A 19,583-nucleotide genomic window follows, 5' to 3' on the forward strand; every position below is an offset into this window, starting at 1 on the left:
ATAAACAGTCTGTTTCTAGAGGTTGAGGTTTCTATATTCAGGTTGCCGATTCAGGATGTCTCCAGGTATTCAAACTGACCACAGCGAAAGTTTTTTACACATGTTGTGTATATTTACTTATATCCATTATAACACTCTCTTTCTGATCAATGAAGTGGTATTACAGAAATGTATTATTGTGTGTGTGTGTGTGTTAAACAATGGCTGAAGAAAGAGGAGAAGGGACAAGGCTATACAACGTTTGTGGATCTCCGAGCAGCTTCTCCTCTTCTGTCTCAGCTAGAAACAACATCAATGCAAGCTCTTAGTCAATGCAAGTCATGCTACATGATTGCTCAATGCCTTGGCTTTATAGGCGTCTTTGTGCTCAATTGACTTTATTTTATACTTGGTATGACTGTCTGTGGTGCGTATTGAATTTATCATTGTTGGTGTATTTTATGTTAAATTAATAATTTAATGCTTTAGATAATTTACTCGTTTGAACCAATTAATGCTTTTTTTTGCACTTTAAAGAAATGTATGCTTTGACTAAAGCAATAGATTTCAACAAATGTATTCCTTAAGTTATATCCATAGTGTACGAAAAAAGTTTTTGTTGAAATGATTTGTATGTCTTTTAATTTGCTTGTTTATATTTTGTTGTCAGGTTAAATCTGCTTCATTTCATTTTGTTGCGAAGTGAAACAGTAGCTGAAGTGATAATAATGAAAGTTGTCAGAGGGCCTTTTCATGCCAAAAGTTATTTTCAGTATTTAAAGAGTTGATTTCTTGTTTTGACCTGATCTGAACGTTTTGAGAGCCTGACGCTGTTGCCATATAAGTTATTTTACTTTATCTTATGCTTTAATCTGCTTTCCAAATACACTGACAGTTGACGGAACATTGTCAACCTTTTTCCCTTTTTTTGTTTCCCTTAAGACAACTCCAGCCATCAAAATCAGCCATCAAAATGTGTGTTGGCATTCCCTATTGAAAAGTGCCTGCTGTAACAATGTTTAAACTCAAAATTTAAAAGTTCTACATACCAAAAGTTTTAAATACGAAAAGACACATAGGCCAAATAAAGAAACATTCTATGAAATGTAATTTCTTCCATGAATTTATATTGATGGTGTCCTCACCTTAGCTTCAAATGGGGATATCAAAAATTATTCTGAGAATTTCCCAGTTTATTTATTTTTATTATTTTGCATGTTTTTTACTCACCTGAAGCCCGGAACTTCCTGTTTCCATGTTATCATTGCGCTGAGTTTGCACCTGGAATCTGAGCTGAAAATCTTGAAGTTGCAACTTGAAGTTGTATTTTTAAGATCTTATTTTGTTTTGTGTATGATTGTGTGATGTCACATGTAAATCAATTTCTCGCTGATCTGTTCATACTGCATATGGGGAAAAATCCAAAGTCAAACAAAGATTATGTTTTGAGAATGCAAATCATTTTCAGAGCCTTTCACTTGAGATTATTTGTGTTTGATAAAGATTGTTTATATTTGAACTGTTGACTCATCTTTTTTCTTTGTGTATTTGTACAATGTACCACACATTTCAACACTCAAACTTGACTATTTTAAGAGAACGTGTTATAGTATGTGGATCCGTGTATCAATTTTGAAAAGATAATATAATATTTAAAAACTACAGTGTAGATTGAAAACCGCAAGGACAGATGAGTCCATAAAAAACTTTATTGTGCAGAGAGCAACACAAGAGAGCACTCAAAACTCATAGTTCCAAAAGTACAATATTACAAAGTTACACACAGGAAAATCTTAGCGCTAAACTCCACATCAGGTCTTGGGGGGAGGGGGAACAGTGCTGGTTGAGAATCTCTACTGCTGCAAGAAACAAACACAGAAAACAGACGAGTGTTAGATAGACATCTAAAAATGCACTTTCTAAGCTAATTACAGTCATTGGAACAAGATATTCCCTTCAGTATGTAAGTGGTACAGTATGTAGTGGATGGGGCATTTAAATGCAGGTTGTGCTTCACCTTTGCTTTCTGGTTCTGGACAGGAAGGTAAAGTTTAAACTCTGCTGGGAGCTCGTCCTCAGAGTACAGTCGGTCTGAGAAATACACTCTCCTTATTCGACAGTTGGCATGGATCTGGGAGGAACACAGGTCATACATTAGCAGCAGAAAGACGATACCGTCCCTACAGTCAGCACAAGTCAGAGTAATATTTGGAGGTGGCTGTTTTTTTGCGCCTCTGTGCGCTAACTAACCTGTACACGAAGCGTCTCGATGTAGTTGGTTCCGTAGGCCCTCCGGGTGAAGTCGGACAGGTTGAACTGAATCTGGTTCCAGCCGTCGTCCAGCCTCATGGGCATGGTGCAGATAAACGGCTTCACTCTCGTCGTGCTTTGATAGTTACTCGCCCGAAACCGCCGGCGAACGTTTTTATCATCTAACACCTGACAGTTATAAAGATGTGGGGGGGGGGAAGCATAAGCAATGGGACACTGCAAGGAACAAACCCATAATCATGTTGTGTGCAAATACACATATTTTTGTTTATGCCATAGAAGGAGTCAGTGTCTGCCTAACCTGGACTTCAAAGGTGAAATACTTCTTGAGGTTCTTGATGATCATAACAAGAAAAGGAAGCTTGATGCCCAACGTTTTCTTGGGGTCTGCAGGACAGGTGATATACGTGGTGCTGCAGGGAGTAGAAGAAATTAAAAAGAAACGGGGAGACTAATGAGGGAGACTTGTACTTGTATCACTTCACTTGAGCTGAAGAATCAGTTAAACAGACACACACTCACCTGACATTCGTCCCCTCGACCTCCAACACCAGTGAGTGGATGTCATTGTCTGTGATTCTCTTGATGTGACCATTTCTCACCTGTGAACACACAATAAATATGATTTAGTATATAGCAGATATGTATGAGTGTTTATGTTGGCTGAAAAATAACTTGACATTTGCGCACATAAATGATATGTAAGAGCACAAGCAAGTGAGTGAGTGAATGTTATTTCAGACCTAACCTCAAACTGTCTCATACAAATGATATCCTCCATTGTTGCTATTCTTACCTGTTGCTTAGCAACAAGGCCTTTGGGCCCACCTTGGTATCCTGCTATGCTTACTTATAAATGGGGGCTTTCTGGATTGAACATTTTGTTTTAAACTAACTGAATTATTGAGAAACACAAATGTCCATATTTCATAAATACTTTAAACCCCCCGTAATTCCATTCAGATTAATAATGGTGCTTTGAATCATTGTTGTAAACTGTGTTTAGTTTCAAAAATATCAATACCGAGACAAGAACAGGAAATGTAATCAGGGAAGCACCTTGAAATCGCGATGAAAGCTGCCGTAACAAATCAGGGAGATAATCTATGACTGATTTGCAGGAGCAGATTACACCTGTCACCACATTTTCAATGTAGACGTCACAGGTAACTATATTTCCCTGCACAAACTAAAATTGGCCGATTATTATCTTCATCCATAGCACTCTGAATCAGCAATGAAAGTTGTAATGTTATGATGAAGCGTGCAGCCCCAAAACATATAACGCTGGTTAGCGCCTAGCTCAGGAAGCTACATTAGCCTCATTAGCATTAACTCTGAATCTACTGCTTACCTTCTTATCCCAAATCTGCAGGGGTTTGCTGCCGATGCTGTATAAAATAGACAAGAACCCGCTTTGGAAGGTGTTTTTAAACATCTTGGCTCAGCCCGCAGTCGCTGTGCACATGTGTTTTGTTTGTCTAATGAAACTGTTGCTAACAAGCGCTGTGTTTGTTTACAGATGTGGCTTCCGTTCCCAACGCTACCGGTTCCGTGTGCTACAAAAGAAGCCGTTCCGCTGGGAGAAATAAAATACGTTCCCGTATAATAAAACCCGTTCCTGTCGTGTTGTGTCGTGTTTTGGGATGTTACCACACGTCTCTCCTCGGGACGCTTCAAAAGAAAAGGAGAGCAGCGGTCACCGCTTCATTATTTTGGTGTTGCTAGGGAACTGAACCTCATGACGTTGTACACGTCGGTTCTTAAACGCATCTCGGTTGCCGTGGCAACACAAAGAAAGTTGTCCTGTAATAATGGTCAAAATATTTCAGTTATATTAGGCTACATATTTAGCCTAGGCCTATATGAAGCCATAATGTTGCCTAAATTTAAAACAAAAATCTAAATGTATTCATGGAAGGGTTAAGTTATTGTTAGTTAAAACATAATGATGTTAGGCTAAATATATTTTAACATATTTGAGATTTCTTTAGAAGGGACAGCGCACATTGATAAACATGAGCACTAAAGTTCAACATGTAGGAAATGTGCCATATAGGCCTAGGCATTATTTTTTATGGTCAAAACTTGTGCAGAAAAGTCAGAAATACTAATAAAAGGCTACTTTTTATCCCAAGTAGGCTATGGTCTATACTCACATTATGAAACTTGATTAGCCTACTTGTTCTGTAAGATTCTCTCTGGCTGGGAAATAACAACTTTCAAACTATAGGCTACTTACAGTTTGTAGGCCTAGGTTTCAAGTCCAAGATAGGATTATGAAGCAATGTTAATTCATCCATTTTCACAGACTCTAGAGAGAGAACATACAGACCCACACAAGACATCATACCACTGATTTTAGAAGGGTCAGGTTGCCACGTCGGAAGAGTATGGCGTGAGTGGCTACAGTCAGGACCTTAATGGATTTTATATAGGCTATAACACTCTCCCTTCAAGACAATGAATTATTGGGGGTGCCCCTTTAATTCCCAACTTCTATGAAAGCAACATTATCTAAAAATAGACTTCCTACAAGCTCAACTATATCACCTACTAAATCCCACTAAAGTGTTAAGGGGGATATCCTTCCTCTCTATCTCCAGCACTTTAAACAATCCGGACCAAGATAGATCTAACAAAGGGTTTCATATATTTGAATAAGCCAAGAAACATTATTCAAACATTAGCCGCAGGGACCAGATGACATCACCATCAATGAAACATAAATCACAAAGTCCCCTATTAGTTTCATGTGGATATAGTGTTCAGGTCTGCGCTGCAGCAGTTTGTCTGACACACATGCACCTGGACATAGGCCTACACTAAAACACACATCTCACACGCACACACACACACACTGCAGGTGGCCATCTCTCCAGTTTTCTTTACATAAATGTCTTTGTGGTTTATGAGGTGCTGCCTCACTCCAAATACAAAATCTCTGTTAAAATAAATGTAAGAGACCCCCCCTCCATCTCTCCCTCTCTCCACTGAGACAAACAAATACCTTTTCTTTAGACCATTTAAGCTTTGGGCCACCCAGGAGAAAGTTGTAAAGACACTTTATTAAAAGCCTACTTGAATGAAATTGTTCAATACATGCCGGCATCACCATTTTAAGTGTTCAAATAGGGACAGAGAAAAGAATAGATGGGAATGAAGTAGATGTAGAGAAAGTTAATGTTAGCGAAATAAGGGGGGGATAGGTAGAAGAAGATGAGGAAAGAAGGTAAATATAGGTGTTTTTCTACTGTTTTCTATTTTAATTCAGGTTTTTGCACTGTACATCTTTGGCACAAGGGGACGACGTGATGATCCCGCCCAGAGAGGTTCACATCCCAACACTCTACTCACTCGCTCTCTTCTTTCTGTCTCCTAACAAGCGATATAGAGAAGAGAGTACGCGGGAGGAAAGAAGGAGTAGAAGAGGGAATACAAACATCAAACCATTAACAAGTGGACATACTGGACGAGAGCTTCTCACACCTTCTTTGTCTTCACAAGGTATGTTTCAGGAACAGGACCACAACCAATTTAATTTCACATTCATTGTTTAAACTTTGTTGATGTTTATTAGACATGAATAGATACTAAATAATAAACACTCCCTTTTAAGCATTTTTTTTCATAAGCTACTGGATGCCTTGAGCTCAAGGATCTGTCTTTCGTCTGATCTATTTATTTTGTCCAATTGTAATGTGCTCCAGGAAATGTTACTAACACAACTAGTCACAGTTCACCTACTGTATAGGTTAAGTGCAGCTCATTGCTTTTTAATGGGACATTGTTTAAAAACAGAAGCTCTCATTCACAAAAAAAATAAACATAACATGATTTGTACTGTTTGGATTTATTGATTTTGTCATTTCCAGGTGCTGGGAAACAATAATCGGCACACATCTTTTATTGCACACTAAAATGACCATGTCCAATGAAATCCCCAAATCAGAAAAACAAGATTGCAGTTTTCCTGGCTTTGAATCCAGGACCCTAGTCGATGTTTTATCCAACTGTCTGTGTGATGATGGAGAGTGTAAAAGACCTTCCTCGACAGGACGTGTTAGTAACAGTATAGTCTGTCATCTGTCTCTGGTATTTATAAGGAAAGGACAGACCTTTTGGCCAAAACCAGTGGCTCTCTCATGTAGTCCTTTTACAATAAGATGCATAGCTGGGATTAAGGGGGAAATCCATGTGTTGTTCTGCTTTGTTTTGGTGAGGTAGAACGTGTCATGTCTATAAAAAGGGGTTCATTCGGGTGTCAAGGAAGTGAAATTTGATTGTATAATAATTTGAATAATAATTTTTCATCTTGGTAAGTAATTTCAATTTAATGAGATATATTTCGATACAAAGAAAAATAATTTTGGTATTTGTGTGTATGACCTGTATGTATCAAGCAGGAAAAGTCACTCTTCACCATGGAAATAGAAATAAACAATACTCAACATCCACTCTTCAGCTTATACCTGAGTATTGCTTTCTACTGTATCACATGGTCTAAAAAACTAATGAAAAGTGATCAAACTACTATTTCCAAGGACAAAATATGAACATTTATTCTTGATTTTCACAGAGAAGAGGAAAGGTCCTGTGGGTTTTGTGGACGAACTAATAATAATCATCTTCATCTGCTAATGAAGACATCAATTTACTGTCTTTTTTTAGCTTCCCACCTGAGATGTAAGCCCATTTTTCCAGCGTGTTATCTCTCCTTGCATTCTTTAAGCCAAACCAAAAGTTCTTTAAAAAAATTAATTTTTAGGTCATTGTTTGGTAACATTGTATAGTAACATTAACCATATTCCTCTTGCAAGTGAACAGTGACTGCATGTTGAGGATTGTTAAGCCTCCCCCTCCTTTAAACAGGAAGCATCATATCCATCAAGTTTATGCAAGTCTTTCAAAGACAATCATATATCTTGTGTTCAACACATGTGACAACAGTGTGTTAAATAGCACACTGCACACTGTGTTTAGAGTAACACATGAGGTCGTGTACTTCACTTTGTTGAAAGTAGCACTTCTTTTCAGAGAGCATTTGAAGATCATTTGGTGGTCTCTGCAGTGCAGTACATGAGGGGACGTTGTTTATAAGAGGACTTGTCAAGTCTCTCTCTCCGGATTAACTTCTGCTGGTGTTGACCACATTTCATACCTCACCGTCATCACTCTTTAGTTAAGTTTTTGGTAGGTTTGAGTTTGCTGTGTTGAGTTATTTAATGTACATTGGAGCCCATTACATAACTTTAGATTTGAGATGTTTGAGTTTGTTTATAACACAGTATCTGCGGCTGACTCCATGGTATAAGGTTGCAGTATGTGTCTCCTATTATGGGGGTTCCTGCTATCAGTTTAAATTCCTGCTGAGAGATGGTTAAAGTAGACAGCAACAACACACTTTTGGAAACAAACCTCAGTTGCATTTAGCCTTTGCAAAGACATGAGAATGCATAGAGAGTTATAGAGTTGATTTTTTTTACTATAACAAAACACAAATGAAGCAATAGTGATTATCATGCTATAATGACTTGTAAATTACCAATCGAGAAAGGCTAATAATGACCTAAACTCAGGAAACACAACACAAAATAGAACCTGTATGCAGACGATGTGTTACTGTTCCTATTAACATATATACAAGACTAACACAACACTTGTGTCTTTATTGGTCTTGTCAGACTCCAACCTGTCATTCATTCATCCTTTTCAACCAATGGCGAGCCTTCTCACCAACATTAGCTCCTCCTCCACCACCGAACCACTCCTGCCCCTCTCGACTCCTGACCCGACTAACTGCAGCACCTGGGACCAGAAGTGGGGGGCGCCATACCTGCATAGGTTAGCCCACCTGGATGTGCAGCTGTACCAAGACTTCTACGCTGTGTGGGTCTCACTCATGGTAAGACACTATACCTGTTGGCAAAAGAAGGGATTGTGTTTTAATAATATTCATCACTGTTGAAGATAAATGTGTTATGAAAAGCTGTATTTTAAAAAGATTCATTACAGTAAGCTGGATTTCTGTAATAGTACATAAGTAACTGCTTTGAAATACAGCCACCCCGCAACGACATGCTCTCAACACAGGATGGACACATGTATAAATGTAAAGTAAAGAACTAAACATCTCCCCAAACTGCTCTTGAGCAAGGGCCTGCATTCCTCATCATGATGTATGAAAAGTCAACCAATGTAAACGGTCCACTGTTGCAGTATGCAGAGTGGTCAGAGCACTGACACATCATCCCTCACTGATGCAGGTGTGTAACTGTCTGATGCTGGTGGTCGGTGTAGTCCTCAACAGTCTGGCTCTCTACATCTTCTGCGGAGCCTCCAGCCACTCCTCAGCCTCTGTGGTTTACACCATTAACCTTGCTGTGGCTGACCTGCTGGTGGCACTGTCACTCCCTGCTCGCATCGCTCTGTACCACAGCGGAGGGAGCTGCGTGGCCTGCTCCTACGTCCACACCTTCAGCTACTTTGTCAACATGTACTGTAGTATACTGTTTCTGACCAGGTGGGTGGCTCACATGAAAGAACAAATACTTATGTCCTATCTACCCTTTCCTCTGAGCGACTCCTTTTTTTGTTGCTCTCAGTATCTGCGTAGATCGGTACCTCGCTGTCGTCCACGTGTCCAGCACTCTCCGTCGATGCAGGACCAGAGGAACGGCCAGGTGTGTCAGTGCCACAGTTTGGTTCACTGCAGTTGTGGTCACCTACTCTTTCCAGGTGAAGGCACGAGCACTACAAACACAGCACAACACGAACAGAATCAAAGTGTACCATCTCCACTTTCACAAAAGTTACAAACATTAAAGAACACTTTTCATATACAGTACAGTGAGCTATCACAATTGTATAAACTTTGTATTTGTGGATTTTAAAGGGAAAACTTCCAAATCCAGAAAGAGTCCAGAAGTACATATACTATCTAAAAATCAAGTTCTGAAGATGGGATTTAATTTGTTATCTGTACACTTAGTGTGTCATCGCTTATGCCACCTGCATTTGATTCATGTTAAGGGTACGATTGGCCGACCCATAAACTTCAAACCCTGGCTCTTAACCCTAAGACATATTTACATTTGGTGGGTTACGGTGATGTGTAACAGTGACTGGGAGGAGGTGCAGCCTGGGAGGCCCACTTACATTCCCCACCAAATGGGTCTCCATGTGCTTAGTGTTTAGTGCATTTTATGGGGGTCACAAGCAAAACAAAAGGGGTTTTAACCCCTGGGATAGACTTTCGGTCTCTGTTGTGTTACATTCGAATGCAGTGCATAGAAGAAAAACAGACGTTGAGGTGTTAAGGAGAAAGAGCAGATTGTTCTGTGAAATGTTGGGATTTGTCTCTCTCTCACCCCAGACCACAGCGTTGGAGTTCAGCTCGTCCTGTGTGCTCCTCCCTGCCCTCTTCTACCTGACCATCCTGGAGTTTCTGCTCCCGCTGCTGGCGGTGGCGGGCTTCACCCTGCGCGTGGCCTGTTTCCTCTCCTGCAGCGCCGGCCCCACAGTGCCCCAGCAGAGCAGGGCCAGGAGGGCCCGCGCCGTCAGACTGCTGGCCACCGTCCTGCTGGTCTTCACCCTCTGCTTCACGCCGTTCCACGTCCGGCAGGTTCTTGTTTACTTCCGGGTCAAAGTGGGAGGAGAGGGGAGGGGTCTGGGGCAGGGGGCGGGGCACGTACTGGCCTATCACATCACGGTCACCCTGAGCAGCCTGAACAGCTGTCTGGACCCGGTGGTGTACTGCTTTGTGACGGACAGCTTCAGGAGGGTGTGGAGGGCGAGGAGGAGGGGAGCGAGGGAGGGGGACGGGGGGGCGGGCCTCACAAGCGGCGTGGAAGGGGAGAGGAATTCAGTGAGTAAATTCCCGGGGACGGCACTGGCGATAGCTCACAGTGTGGCCACGCTCACCCTCACAAGCACTCCCCTCCCCGCGACCGACATGGAACAGCCCACTTAAAGACAGCTTTATACACTCCTCCTCACCTGTGCGTGGATGGAACAGTCCAGAGAAACACCTGGAGAGAATGACTCGCCACAAGTGACGGATAAAAAGGTGAAGAGTAGGATTCAGAGGCTGGAGAAGAACAAAAGTAATCAAGTTGAAATGTCCAAAAAACAACCTTCAAAATTGTCTTTAAGATGAACAAAAAAAAACACTGAACTTCCAAAGCTGCATCCCTCTCCCACCCTCCATCCACCCTCATCCATTTACCTTTCATCTTTTCACCCCCTTCTCCTTACTTGGATGTTATCCTGACACTGTTGAGAACAAATACTGGTCCACAAATGGAGGGGTATTGCATAACAAACAAAAAACTAATGAAAATTTCCTTGAAACAAAACTATTGAACGATCTATGAATAACACAGAGTTCTTCATTCTGCCAACTCACATGGATTATTATGATAGAGTATATCAACACCAACCTCAGTACAGCTGGGCGTCGGATGCAATGATTCTAACTTCCCTCGTATTGAAGAATTGACAGCTTAATATTGCCATCATGAAATGGGTGTTGATGCATTATTATGCTGCTGAGAGATGCATTCAAATGTTTTGCATACTCCATTTAGAAAAAACTGAACTGTAGTGAGGATTGTATGTTGGTGCAGCAGTGCATGGTTAGCATGTTAGAAAGTAAAAACACATTACAATGCACTCCAATACCACACCCCCACCTACTATGGCCTCAATAATAAAGTTTTTAACCAAAACTGAACTGTAGTGGTAGGAGTGTATGTTGGTGCAGCTGTACCCTTGAGTTGACTGCTGAAGTACAGTGGCTCACAGGTGGTTTCCTGATGTGATGTGCTTCTATTAAAACTTCCTGTGTGTCTTTGTACATTTTGATGATTTAAAAAAAATGTCACTGTAGATAAAGATGCACTGTGTAACTATAAGACTACAACATCCCCCAATACCACTGTAACCTGACCAATACATTGTATAAATTGTAGTTTAAGTAAATACTCTATTGAGTTTTGTCTCCCCATGTTTGACCAGTATTGCTTTGTGAAGCCAAAGTGCGAAAAAAAACATTCAGAAAACATGACGACAGCGACACACAAAAAAGAAAACACAAGCCACTACCTCAGAAAGTAAAGAGACAGAGAGTAAAACAACTGGACAGAGTCTTGAGTCAACACACAGAAAAAGCTAGAAGCAAAGCTCTCTTCAGAAGTATAAACATGTGTAACAGTTAACAGACTTTCAAGCAGTAGTGTAAGTCTCTTTCCGACTTTGTATATCCTTTCACAAGGGTCTAAATGGAGGGTTGTCATCAGTGTCACACAGAGAACTTACATCACTGAAACGCAGACTTTAAAGTCAATTATGAAAAACAAAATTTTCCTGACATGTGAGAGGACATAGTAGGCTCATGCCTAAACCAGATTGTCATATAGACTCGCCACTATTGCTTGTTCTTAGCTCAGCATTTCATATTAATTTATTATTTTTCATATAAATACGTCCTTTTATTTGAACCCTTTTCTCAGATTTTTACCTATTTGGTGATCTTTTCAATGTCAACCTGTGTGAATAAATGGAACAGTATTTGTTTTGCATTAGTACAAGTGGACAAGGTGCACCTACTTAAAATTTGTTTTATCTTTCCATACTTTTACTTTTAATTATGGTATTCAGAGACACCCTTACTGCTATCTCATTCGGTGTCACACTAACAGTAACACTATAGTATAGTATAAAAGTAACGATTACAGGGAATCGCTGTGGGTAACAGAAGGCCAGTAAAAAAATCATCCCTCAGTGAGATCGACATCGATTTAAAATGTTCCAGCAGAGGACAGTAGTGTCTCACCACAGCATGGAACAGGTGTGTACTCACTGGTTTACTGATTTATGATGAACTGTGACAGCAAATGTAATGTAAACATTACAATTCTGACTAATTACTGATGCTAATTAGATATGTCCACTGTTCAAGCATGTATGTGCTGCTTATAGTAAGTAAAATGTGAAAAATGTGTGAACATACTGTATAGTCTGATCACTACTTATTCACACAAAATATGGCTACTTCTGCAGAAACGATACTATAAATGGCAAACCAAATCTACCAAATAACCTACAATTTTATCTTAATTTTTAACCAAATTATCTCCGTATTATTACCTTACATGGGCTATAGCTGCAGTTAACTCGACTAGTTAGTGTATAGTGTATAGAATTCACTACAAATGAAATTTTTAGTTTTCATGATGACGTAATAGAGACGAGCGGCTCAGTGTCAATGACGGCATGAATATGAGTCATTAAAATGGATGGCCTCTTCCCTTTAATCCCTTTCAAGAGTGGCGGCAGGTCTTTACAGTTCGCTTAACGTAATGTTCTAGCCCTGTAAGTTTATACCTCTGCATAAGTACATCACACACATACAAACAGACACACACACACACACTTAAAAATCAGCTGGTCCGGCCGTCACATGAGGAGTCTGGGTGGACGCATGCACACGCACACACACACACACACGCGCACACACACACACACACGCACACACACACACACACACACACACACACACACACACACACACACACACACACACACACACACACACACACACACACACACACACACACACACACAGCAGTTTCGGGTTCCCTCTCGGGTTTCTCTGTATGGAAAGAGAGAGAGGGGCTGTTACCCAGCGTGTGAGGACGAAATCTTACCTTCCTCTCCTCTCTCAGGGGTCTGACCACACTGCATCATGGGAAACCGGTCGGCTGCTTTATAAATGCTGAGTTAACATGTTTTGCCCAGGAAAAGAAAAAAGAAAAAGAAGAAATGCTGAAGCAGTCATGAAACTGCAGACAAGCAGGTTACTTCAAGTCACATGAATGACAACATGCCACACAAATGGCTGGGCCCCTGAAAAAGGACTGTTTTGTGATTATCATACTGTATATATTTTCAAAAATAGTAGCACATTTCTGACTTACTTACACATTCATTGTTTTACCCTAAAACTAACTTAATATTCAACAGATTTTTACAAAATAACATTGGTTTTCTTGAGTATTCACTAGGTTTATCACAGGAGCAGGCAACAACAAAGGACACTGTCACAGATATCGCCTATGCCCTGAGGTGCAGTAAAGAACTGGTCAGACATCCTTATGGTGTGACACCTGGGTCTGGTCTATGCAGTATGTTCAGTATGTGACATGAAACTCATGGAAATTTTTTCAAATTGTACCTGGCTGCTCGTGTCAACCTGAAGACATAGGTCAAAGATGTTGGACGTTATTGTCCCAGAAGGGAAATTCTTTAACACAAAAATGTAAGTTACGAATTTAAACCTCTTTGTAGACTCAGGAAAATAACAGAGTAATAACCCTGTCCACTTTATAAGAATGAAGAATAACAACAAAAGGTACACCTGTTTTCTGTTTTACCTGAGGGGTCCAAATACTTTTCACAATTCATTGAATAACACCTAGACACAAGTAGCAGAATGACTCAGGTAAAATAATCCATATGCCAAAACTGTACAACAAAAACAATATATAAAAACCAAATTTTGTAACCATATGGCACACAAAAAAGGAAAGGAAAGTAATGCATAATTGTATTGAAGAAGTACATTTATCTGATGTAACTCAAACTTAAAAAAGCTCTTCAAGACTAGATAATTTTTTGAGAGTAATCTCTAGCGAACACTTGGCGAATGTTTGTTTATGTTTATACTAACCACGTTAATATTTGTCTCTCAGAGCCAGTGCCCCGTCTAGCTCATTCCCCGAAACGTCAAAATCGTAAATATAAACATTGGCTCTGAGCCAGGCTTTTTAAAATTGGTCTTAGCGACTTTTTTTCAGCGTGCCGTGCACACAGGACGGACATAAAGCGGAGGGTAGCGGAGGAGTAAATATTGGCAAGTTTTAAATGGTTATAGTGAATATTTCTGTTAAAAATAATGTTAAGCTTAGTTAGGTTCTTGGCCTCTGAAGACCATGGGCCCCCCAAGGGCTGGGCCCTAGAAAGCTTTCCCACTTTCTACCCCTTATGGGCGGCCCTGACGACATATAACTATTAACCTATTATGCCAAATGCACATTTCTTCATCAATAATATGGGTCCCCGGTGTGAGAGACTGCCAAAGTATGAGAAAAAACAACCCTCTCTCAACCTTTCCGAAAACCTGTCTTCAAAAACCAGTCAGATGTATCTCCCCATACGACATCATAAGGGGAGAAGCCCCGCCCCCTCATTCCCCACCTAATTTAGCATCAGAACTGACTGGACTTTTTGGAATGCGGGGCTTATACAGACAGGCTTTTAAACCGAGCATTTCAGACAGAGGCTGAACATAGGAGATTTAACAATGACACTGTGAAATATAAAGGGTCTTTTGGATACTACTACACCATGAAAACAGTTTTTAGTTTCCAAAATGACTATTTTGAACCAGAAAATTAGCATAATATGTGACCTTTAAAAGAGAATACATGAGGGTGAAGTGCAGTGTTGAACCCCTTGCAACACAGTTTAATGCAAAATAATTCCAAAAAATACATTTTAATATTGGAGAAAAAAAATTGCTTTTCATGTCCTTTTGTGTATTTAAATGGGCAGTTAGTTCCATGGTCAATGGCTTGTAAGGAGTCAAATGGAGTTTTATTGTTTCTCACAGTAAACACACTCAAAATGCTTGTGTAAAATAGTCAATTACTCAAGTAAAACGTAGTGATAGCACACTATAGAAATAGTTAAAGCTCTGCATTCAAAATATAACCCAGTAAACTTCTTGTTAGTTCTTGAGTCCAATAAAGACTTTCCGTGTGTATTTATTGCAACTTTGATGAAAACAGACTGTGTGTTATAGTTTAGTTGTCCTACACAATAATGCCTGTGGAGCTTGTTATCACATGATTTGAGTTTCCACTAAAATTGCTGTGAAGTGAAACACTCTGATCATTTTCATTTGGTCTGGAGATGAGAGTTTTTGGAGTAGGTTACCCTTCTTGAGTTTATTCTCATATGATGATTAAAATAATGAAAGAAGTCATTGTTGGTTTTTACTTCTGAATAGATTTTAAAGGTGCGTTCCATACAGTGTTCATCCAGAGTCCTACATATGAAGGCTCAAGCATATTTACAGAACATAGAGATATATACAGTCTTTATATAGAAAACAAAACTACTAACAAAAATAATCATCTTTTTATAGCAGCAAAAAAAGGAGAAACTAAAAGAGAAATGTATATTTACATATATTTTTTTCAAATAACAAGGCATATAATATATTGTACACAGCGCATACTTGCTTTTCCCATTCTTTAAGTAATTCTTGTTGATTTAATCTATCTGAAGATCAAAGTGTATAGGCATCTCTCTCCTCCTTTATCAACACACAGTTTACTGGAGGCAGAGCCACCCACACACACACACACTTTTACCAATGTAACTTTTGGGGACTTAACATAGAATTACATTCATTTCCTGGAGACTAACCCTTAACCATACCTAGTAATTGAACAATCAACTGCTTTTCAGTCAAGGGTGTGTCCCTGAAAGTGACCTTACTCATACTACCCCCACAGCCTCACCACGTCGCCACATTCACTAAAAGTTCCGGACGGTGGAGCGGAACATGGCCACCACTTTAAAAGTGCAAAGGCCAAACTCTCATGTGTGGCTCTGCCTACAATTCAAACAGATACAAAAACAGAGGACAGTTTCTAGTTGAGTTAAAACACCAGAACAGTAAAGACTCCGGTAAATAAACCTCCGGTATTGCAGTAAGTGTAAACCAGGTGATTGTATAGAACAAGAACCAAAACAAACACTGAGATGAAATCTTTTTTTAACATACTCATGCCTCTTGCTTTACACATGAGCAACTGTGAGACATCTGCTCATACACACATCTGTAACATCTCCCGTAACAGTAAATAGAATAGCTTTAATGTTTTTCTTTTGGAAACTAGTGTCCTTTATAGCCAGGAAAGCTAAACAAAAATAAATATCCACAGTTATTTTTCTTTCTTCGTTTTGCAACAAACTTCTGTTGTATGTGTTTTTTAATTTATTATGTGCAAGTGCTGTGCAATATGAGACCCTCGCCTGCAACCCTCCAGCTTGTGGACCATCAAAACAAAAAATTAATTCTGCTGAAATCCCTTCACATTCATTTACTTTTTCTTTAAAACATTTAAGTCACAAGATGGAATCAAAAAGGTAAGTACTCAATCTCCCAGCAGGCAGTGCTGCTGTCTGAACATTCCAGAGTCTGCGTTTAAAAGGCTACGTACTTGACATTAAGAACTGAAATAATACCCCTTCCCCTGAAAAAAAAAATCAAAACACCTCCCACTGCATTGGAACAGAAACACTCAAGTTGAACTTCAAGTATTCGCGGCCTGGAGTTTTTTCTTGCCTACGTTTTTTAACAAGGAGTGGTTTGCTAGTGACGACACACATCTTGTCCTTTAAAACACTTCCAACATTCCGTCGTGTTTGAAAAAAGCAATGACGTGTGTGCCCTCCACAGCTTTACTCACAAATGTGCAAAAAGATTTTCAGAAAGTCACATGCTTGTTGTAGAGTGTAGACTGACACGATGCTTCAGCTTAAAGAGTACATGTTGTTGTTTTTTACACATTAAAATTCAAACTAAAAAAGAAAAAAGACAAACATCCATCCATGCATTAGAAAAATGACATCCCTGACCTAAAAGAAAAAAAGCTTGAGTGATTTGTACAGAGTCATACTTTGGTGTTCCACACATGCATATTGCTGCTTGTCACATGCACAACTCCCACACCCAAAGTTGTTGGGTATTTTTTTAAGCTTTATGTTTGTCCTTAAACTAAACTTAAAAAAGAAAAAACTTAAAAAAAAAGAAAAAATAATGTTTTATTGCCCTAATGGATACAGACGCCGTGCAAAACATCTGTACCTCCCCGTCTCCTTGTCCCATCCCTGCAGGGTAAAACCCAGGAAGCAAAATACTCTCTCTGCTCTGGGACTGACTCAATGTACCTGAAATTACGGAAGGAATCTATGTAGTTAAAAAAGAAAAACAGGGTTAATCGAACACCCATCCAAGTGAAAAATAACATAATCAGTGAGTGAATTTCGTTTCTAAGACCAAACAATTTTTTTTAAATAACAATCTTCTTCTAGTAAATACTTTTGATGCACACTTAAAAAAAAAATCTCATTAGTAAATGAACACTTTCGCTCACAATTTCCATTTCCATTCCTTTCATTTTTGCATGTTTTAGCTGATTGAGCTGAAAGGAAAAGTGACCCACACTGACAGATGCAGGGGACAAAAAAAAAATTCTAGAAGAGGATTTTACCACCCAAAAAAACCCCCTGCTCTGCCCATATCCCCTCACACAGTCCTCTTCCCATCTGATTAACTGAGAGGCTGTTATTGCAACAAAAATATCACTATAAACTCTTCAATCTTTCCTGTTCTTTTTCTAACTTCTTTTTTTTTAACAACAATCCAGCATCGAAATTCCAAACAGTAATAAACGTTATCGCTCTACACTCAATATCAATCAGTATGAATAAGATATTAGTCGAAATCTATACAACTTGCACGTATCTCCTCTGTGTTTTTTTTCCTAATACCTGATTGACCTATCTGTCTCGTTGCCGAGTTTCAACATTAATAGGGTCAAAGTGAAGCTGAACTCAACAGTTTTACTTCCTCCTCTCTGCCCTGCGTGAAACAGCTGCCACTTTGCAAAGCAAGTTTGTTAGATTGGAGTGAGGGACGCTAAAAAGAGCATCAGAGGCATTTCTGAAGACACTTTGAAAGTTGTTTTGTTCAAAAGACATAACATTTTCTGTCCAACTGTTTTCTTAGAATTTAGATTTTGAAAGTCAACTATCAGTTAAGTTGCAGTTTCAAAGACGGGCAATTTGATTCAATAATTCGATTTTGGGGTTTTGCAAGGACTCTCAAATCTATCCTTATCTCCTGATGTCCCATAGCAGTATCTGACCTGCTGCCTTACTGTGGTGTCTGGAAGCTATGTCCAGCCAATGTCTTAAGACGGACAAACGCTTTTCTAACCCGGATACTATTTAACACTCTTACAACAATGGCTCAGCTAATGTGCAGTTAGCGACATTGTGCTAACAGCATTCCAAACAAACAAACAATAGGAAATAGCAAGAAAGCAGAGAAAGAGAACAACTCCACATCTCTTACCTCTTCTGCTGTTTGGTTCTTCTCTTTTCTGCTCTCCTCTAACATGTAGGTGAGTCTGATTATTCAAAACACATGTATCTCTCTGGGCCCCTTAATAAACTAGGAGAATAATATTATGGGTTTTAATGCCCTCTATACTGCGTATATTGCATCTATGCTCTTTCTTTTTTTTTTCTGGAATATCACTCGATACACATCTCTCTAACTCTCAATACACAGGCGACTTTTATGCTCTTGCTCTCCTTGACAAAAGCTTTGTTAAGGCTAAATTAAAGACTTCAGCACTCCTGCCATGTGGAGGAGCAAAATAACACTTGCACTCAATATTCGGGACAGAAATCCTCTTTCCCCAGGAAGCAGACAGCGGGCTCTTAAGTTTTCAGAAAATGCCACTTCCAAAAAAAAAGAAAAAAAGTCTTTAGAGTCATAAAGCTACTGTCGCAGGTTGCTGTTAAAAAGTCCCGCAAAGCTGAGTGTGTTGTCAAGGTTTTATTTTGGTGAATCCGATGCCTCCGCTGGAGACACCAAGTCAGCAGACACACACACACACACACACACACTTTCGTCCATCAATAGATTGTGGATCGGGCTGATTTTCCACAGCGAGGAAGAACAATTTTCAGCATTTTGTGAATGATTTGCAGCTTCAAGGACTTAATGTTCATCAACAACGTTCATTATTCAGTTGTACTGTATGTGTGCGAGTCCCCTGAAGTTTCCTGTCCAGGCGGCTGTTCAGTAGCACCTCCTACAGGCCCTGAGAGACAGAGACAACCTCTCCTTTAAAAACGCTGACACCGTGATAAATTAACCTGGGCGGATTACTCCAATCTCCGTGAGGGCTGAAGTGGAAGGAATTTCTTTTCCCCGGTAAAGCTGAGTCAGCACTGGGACCAGAATGCTTTCTATATTAAAGGTAAGTTGGTCTGGTGTAACACTGGTCCCACAGTAGATCCAGTTGTTTTTCTTCAGCTAAGCAAAAGACACGAAGCCGAAATCAGAAAAAAAACAAGAACAGACACTCTTCTTTGTGTCTGTAAACTTCCAGCATGATGAGTACGCATATCTCCCAAGCTTTTTTCTGACAGCTGTAATAAAATAAAAAATAAAATAAAAAAAA

The 19,583-nt window shown here is 39.6% G+C and overlaps 2 protein-coding genes across 3 annotated transcripts; one reads left to right on the forward strand and one right to left on the reverse strand.

Moving 5' to 3' along the window:
• Positions 1-1,673: 1,673 nt before the first annotated feature.
• Positions 1,674-3,784, reverse strand: cfap20 (cilia and flagella associated protein 20). 2 transcript variants are annotated; one of them, XM_080045064.1, is made up of 6 exons: positions 3,605-3,784; positions 2,773-2,852; positions 2,552-2,663; positions 2,230-2,418; positions 1,997-2,110; positions 1,674-1,835 (listed from the first exon to the last, which is right to left on the reverse strand). In XM_080045064.1, the coding sequence occupies exons 1-6, from the start codon at positions 3,686-3,688 to the stop codon at positions 1,833-1,835; spliced, it is 582 nt and encodes a 193-aa protein (XP_079901190.1). In that variant the 5' UTR covers positions 3,689-3,784; the 3' UTR covers positions 1,674-1,832. The 2 variants fall into 2 exon arrangements, with proteins under 2 accessions (XP_079901190.1, XP_079901189.1); XM_080045063.1 differs by having other exon boundaries at positions 1,674-1,838.
• Positions 3,785-7,969: 4,185 nt separating this feature from the next.
• Positions 7,970-10,222, forward strand: LOC307264434 (G-protein coupled receptor 20; the record flags this gene model as incomplete). Its single annotated transcript, XM_080045845.1, has 4 exons — positions 7,970-8,155; positions 8,517-8,773; positions 8,856-8,988; positions 9,626-10,222. The coding sequence occupies 4 exons, from the start codon at positions 7,970-7,972 to the stop codon at positions 10,220-10,222; spliced, it is 1,173 nt and encodes a 390-aa protein (XP_079901971.1).
• Between the last annotated feature and the right edge of the window lie 9,361 nt (positions 10,223-19,583).

This window comes from Ammodytes marinus (assembly GCF_949987685.1).
Source record: "Ammodytes marinus genome assembly, chromosome: 17".
Classification (NCBI taxonomy): domain Eukaryota; kingdom Metazoa; phylum Chordata; class Actinopteri; order Uranoscopiformes; family Ammodytidae; genus Ammodytes; species Ammodytes marinus.

Excerpts from the sequence above, each read along its gene's own strand:
- cfap20 (XM_080045063.1), bottom strand. The coding sequence starts at position 3,688 with ATGTTTAAAAACACCTTCCAAAGCGGGTTCTTGTCTATTTTATACAGC. Across the intron at positions 2,853-3,604 it reads TGCAGATTTGGGATAAGAAG|GTGAGAAATGGTCACATCAA; the intron begins GTAAGCAGTAGA and ends GTGTGTTCACAG. Across the intron at positions 2,419-2,551 it reads ATTTCACCTTTGAAGTCCAG|GTGTTAGATGATAAAAACGT; the intron begins GTTAGGCAGACA and ends TATAACTGTCAG.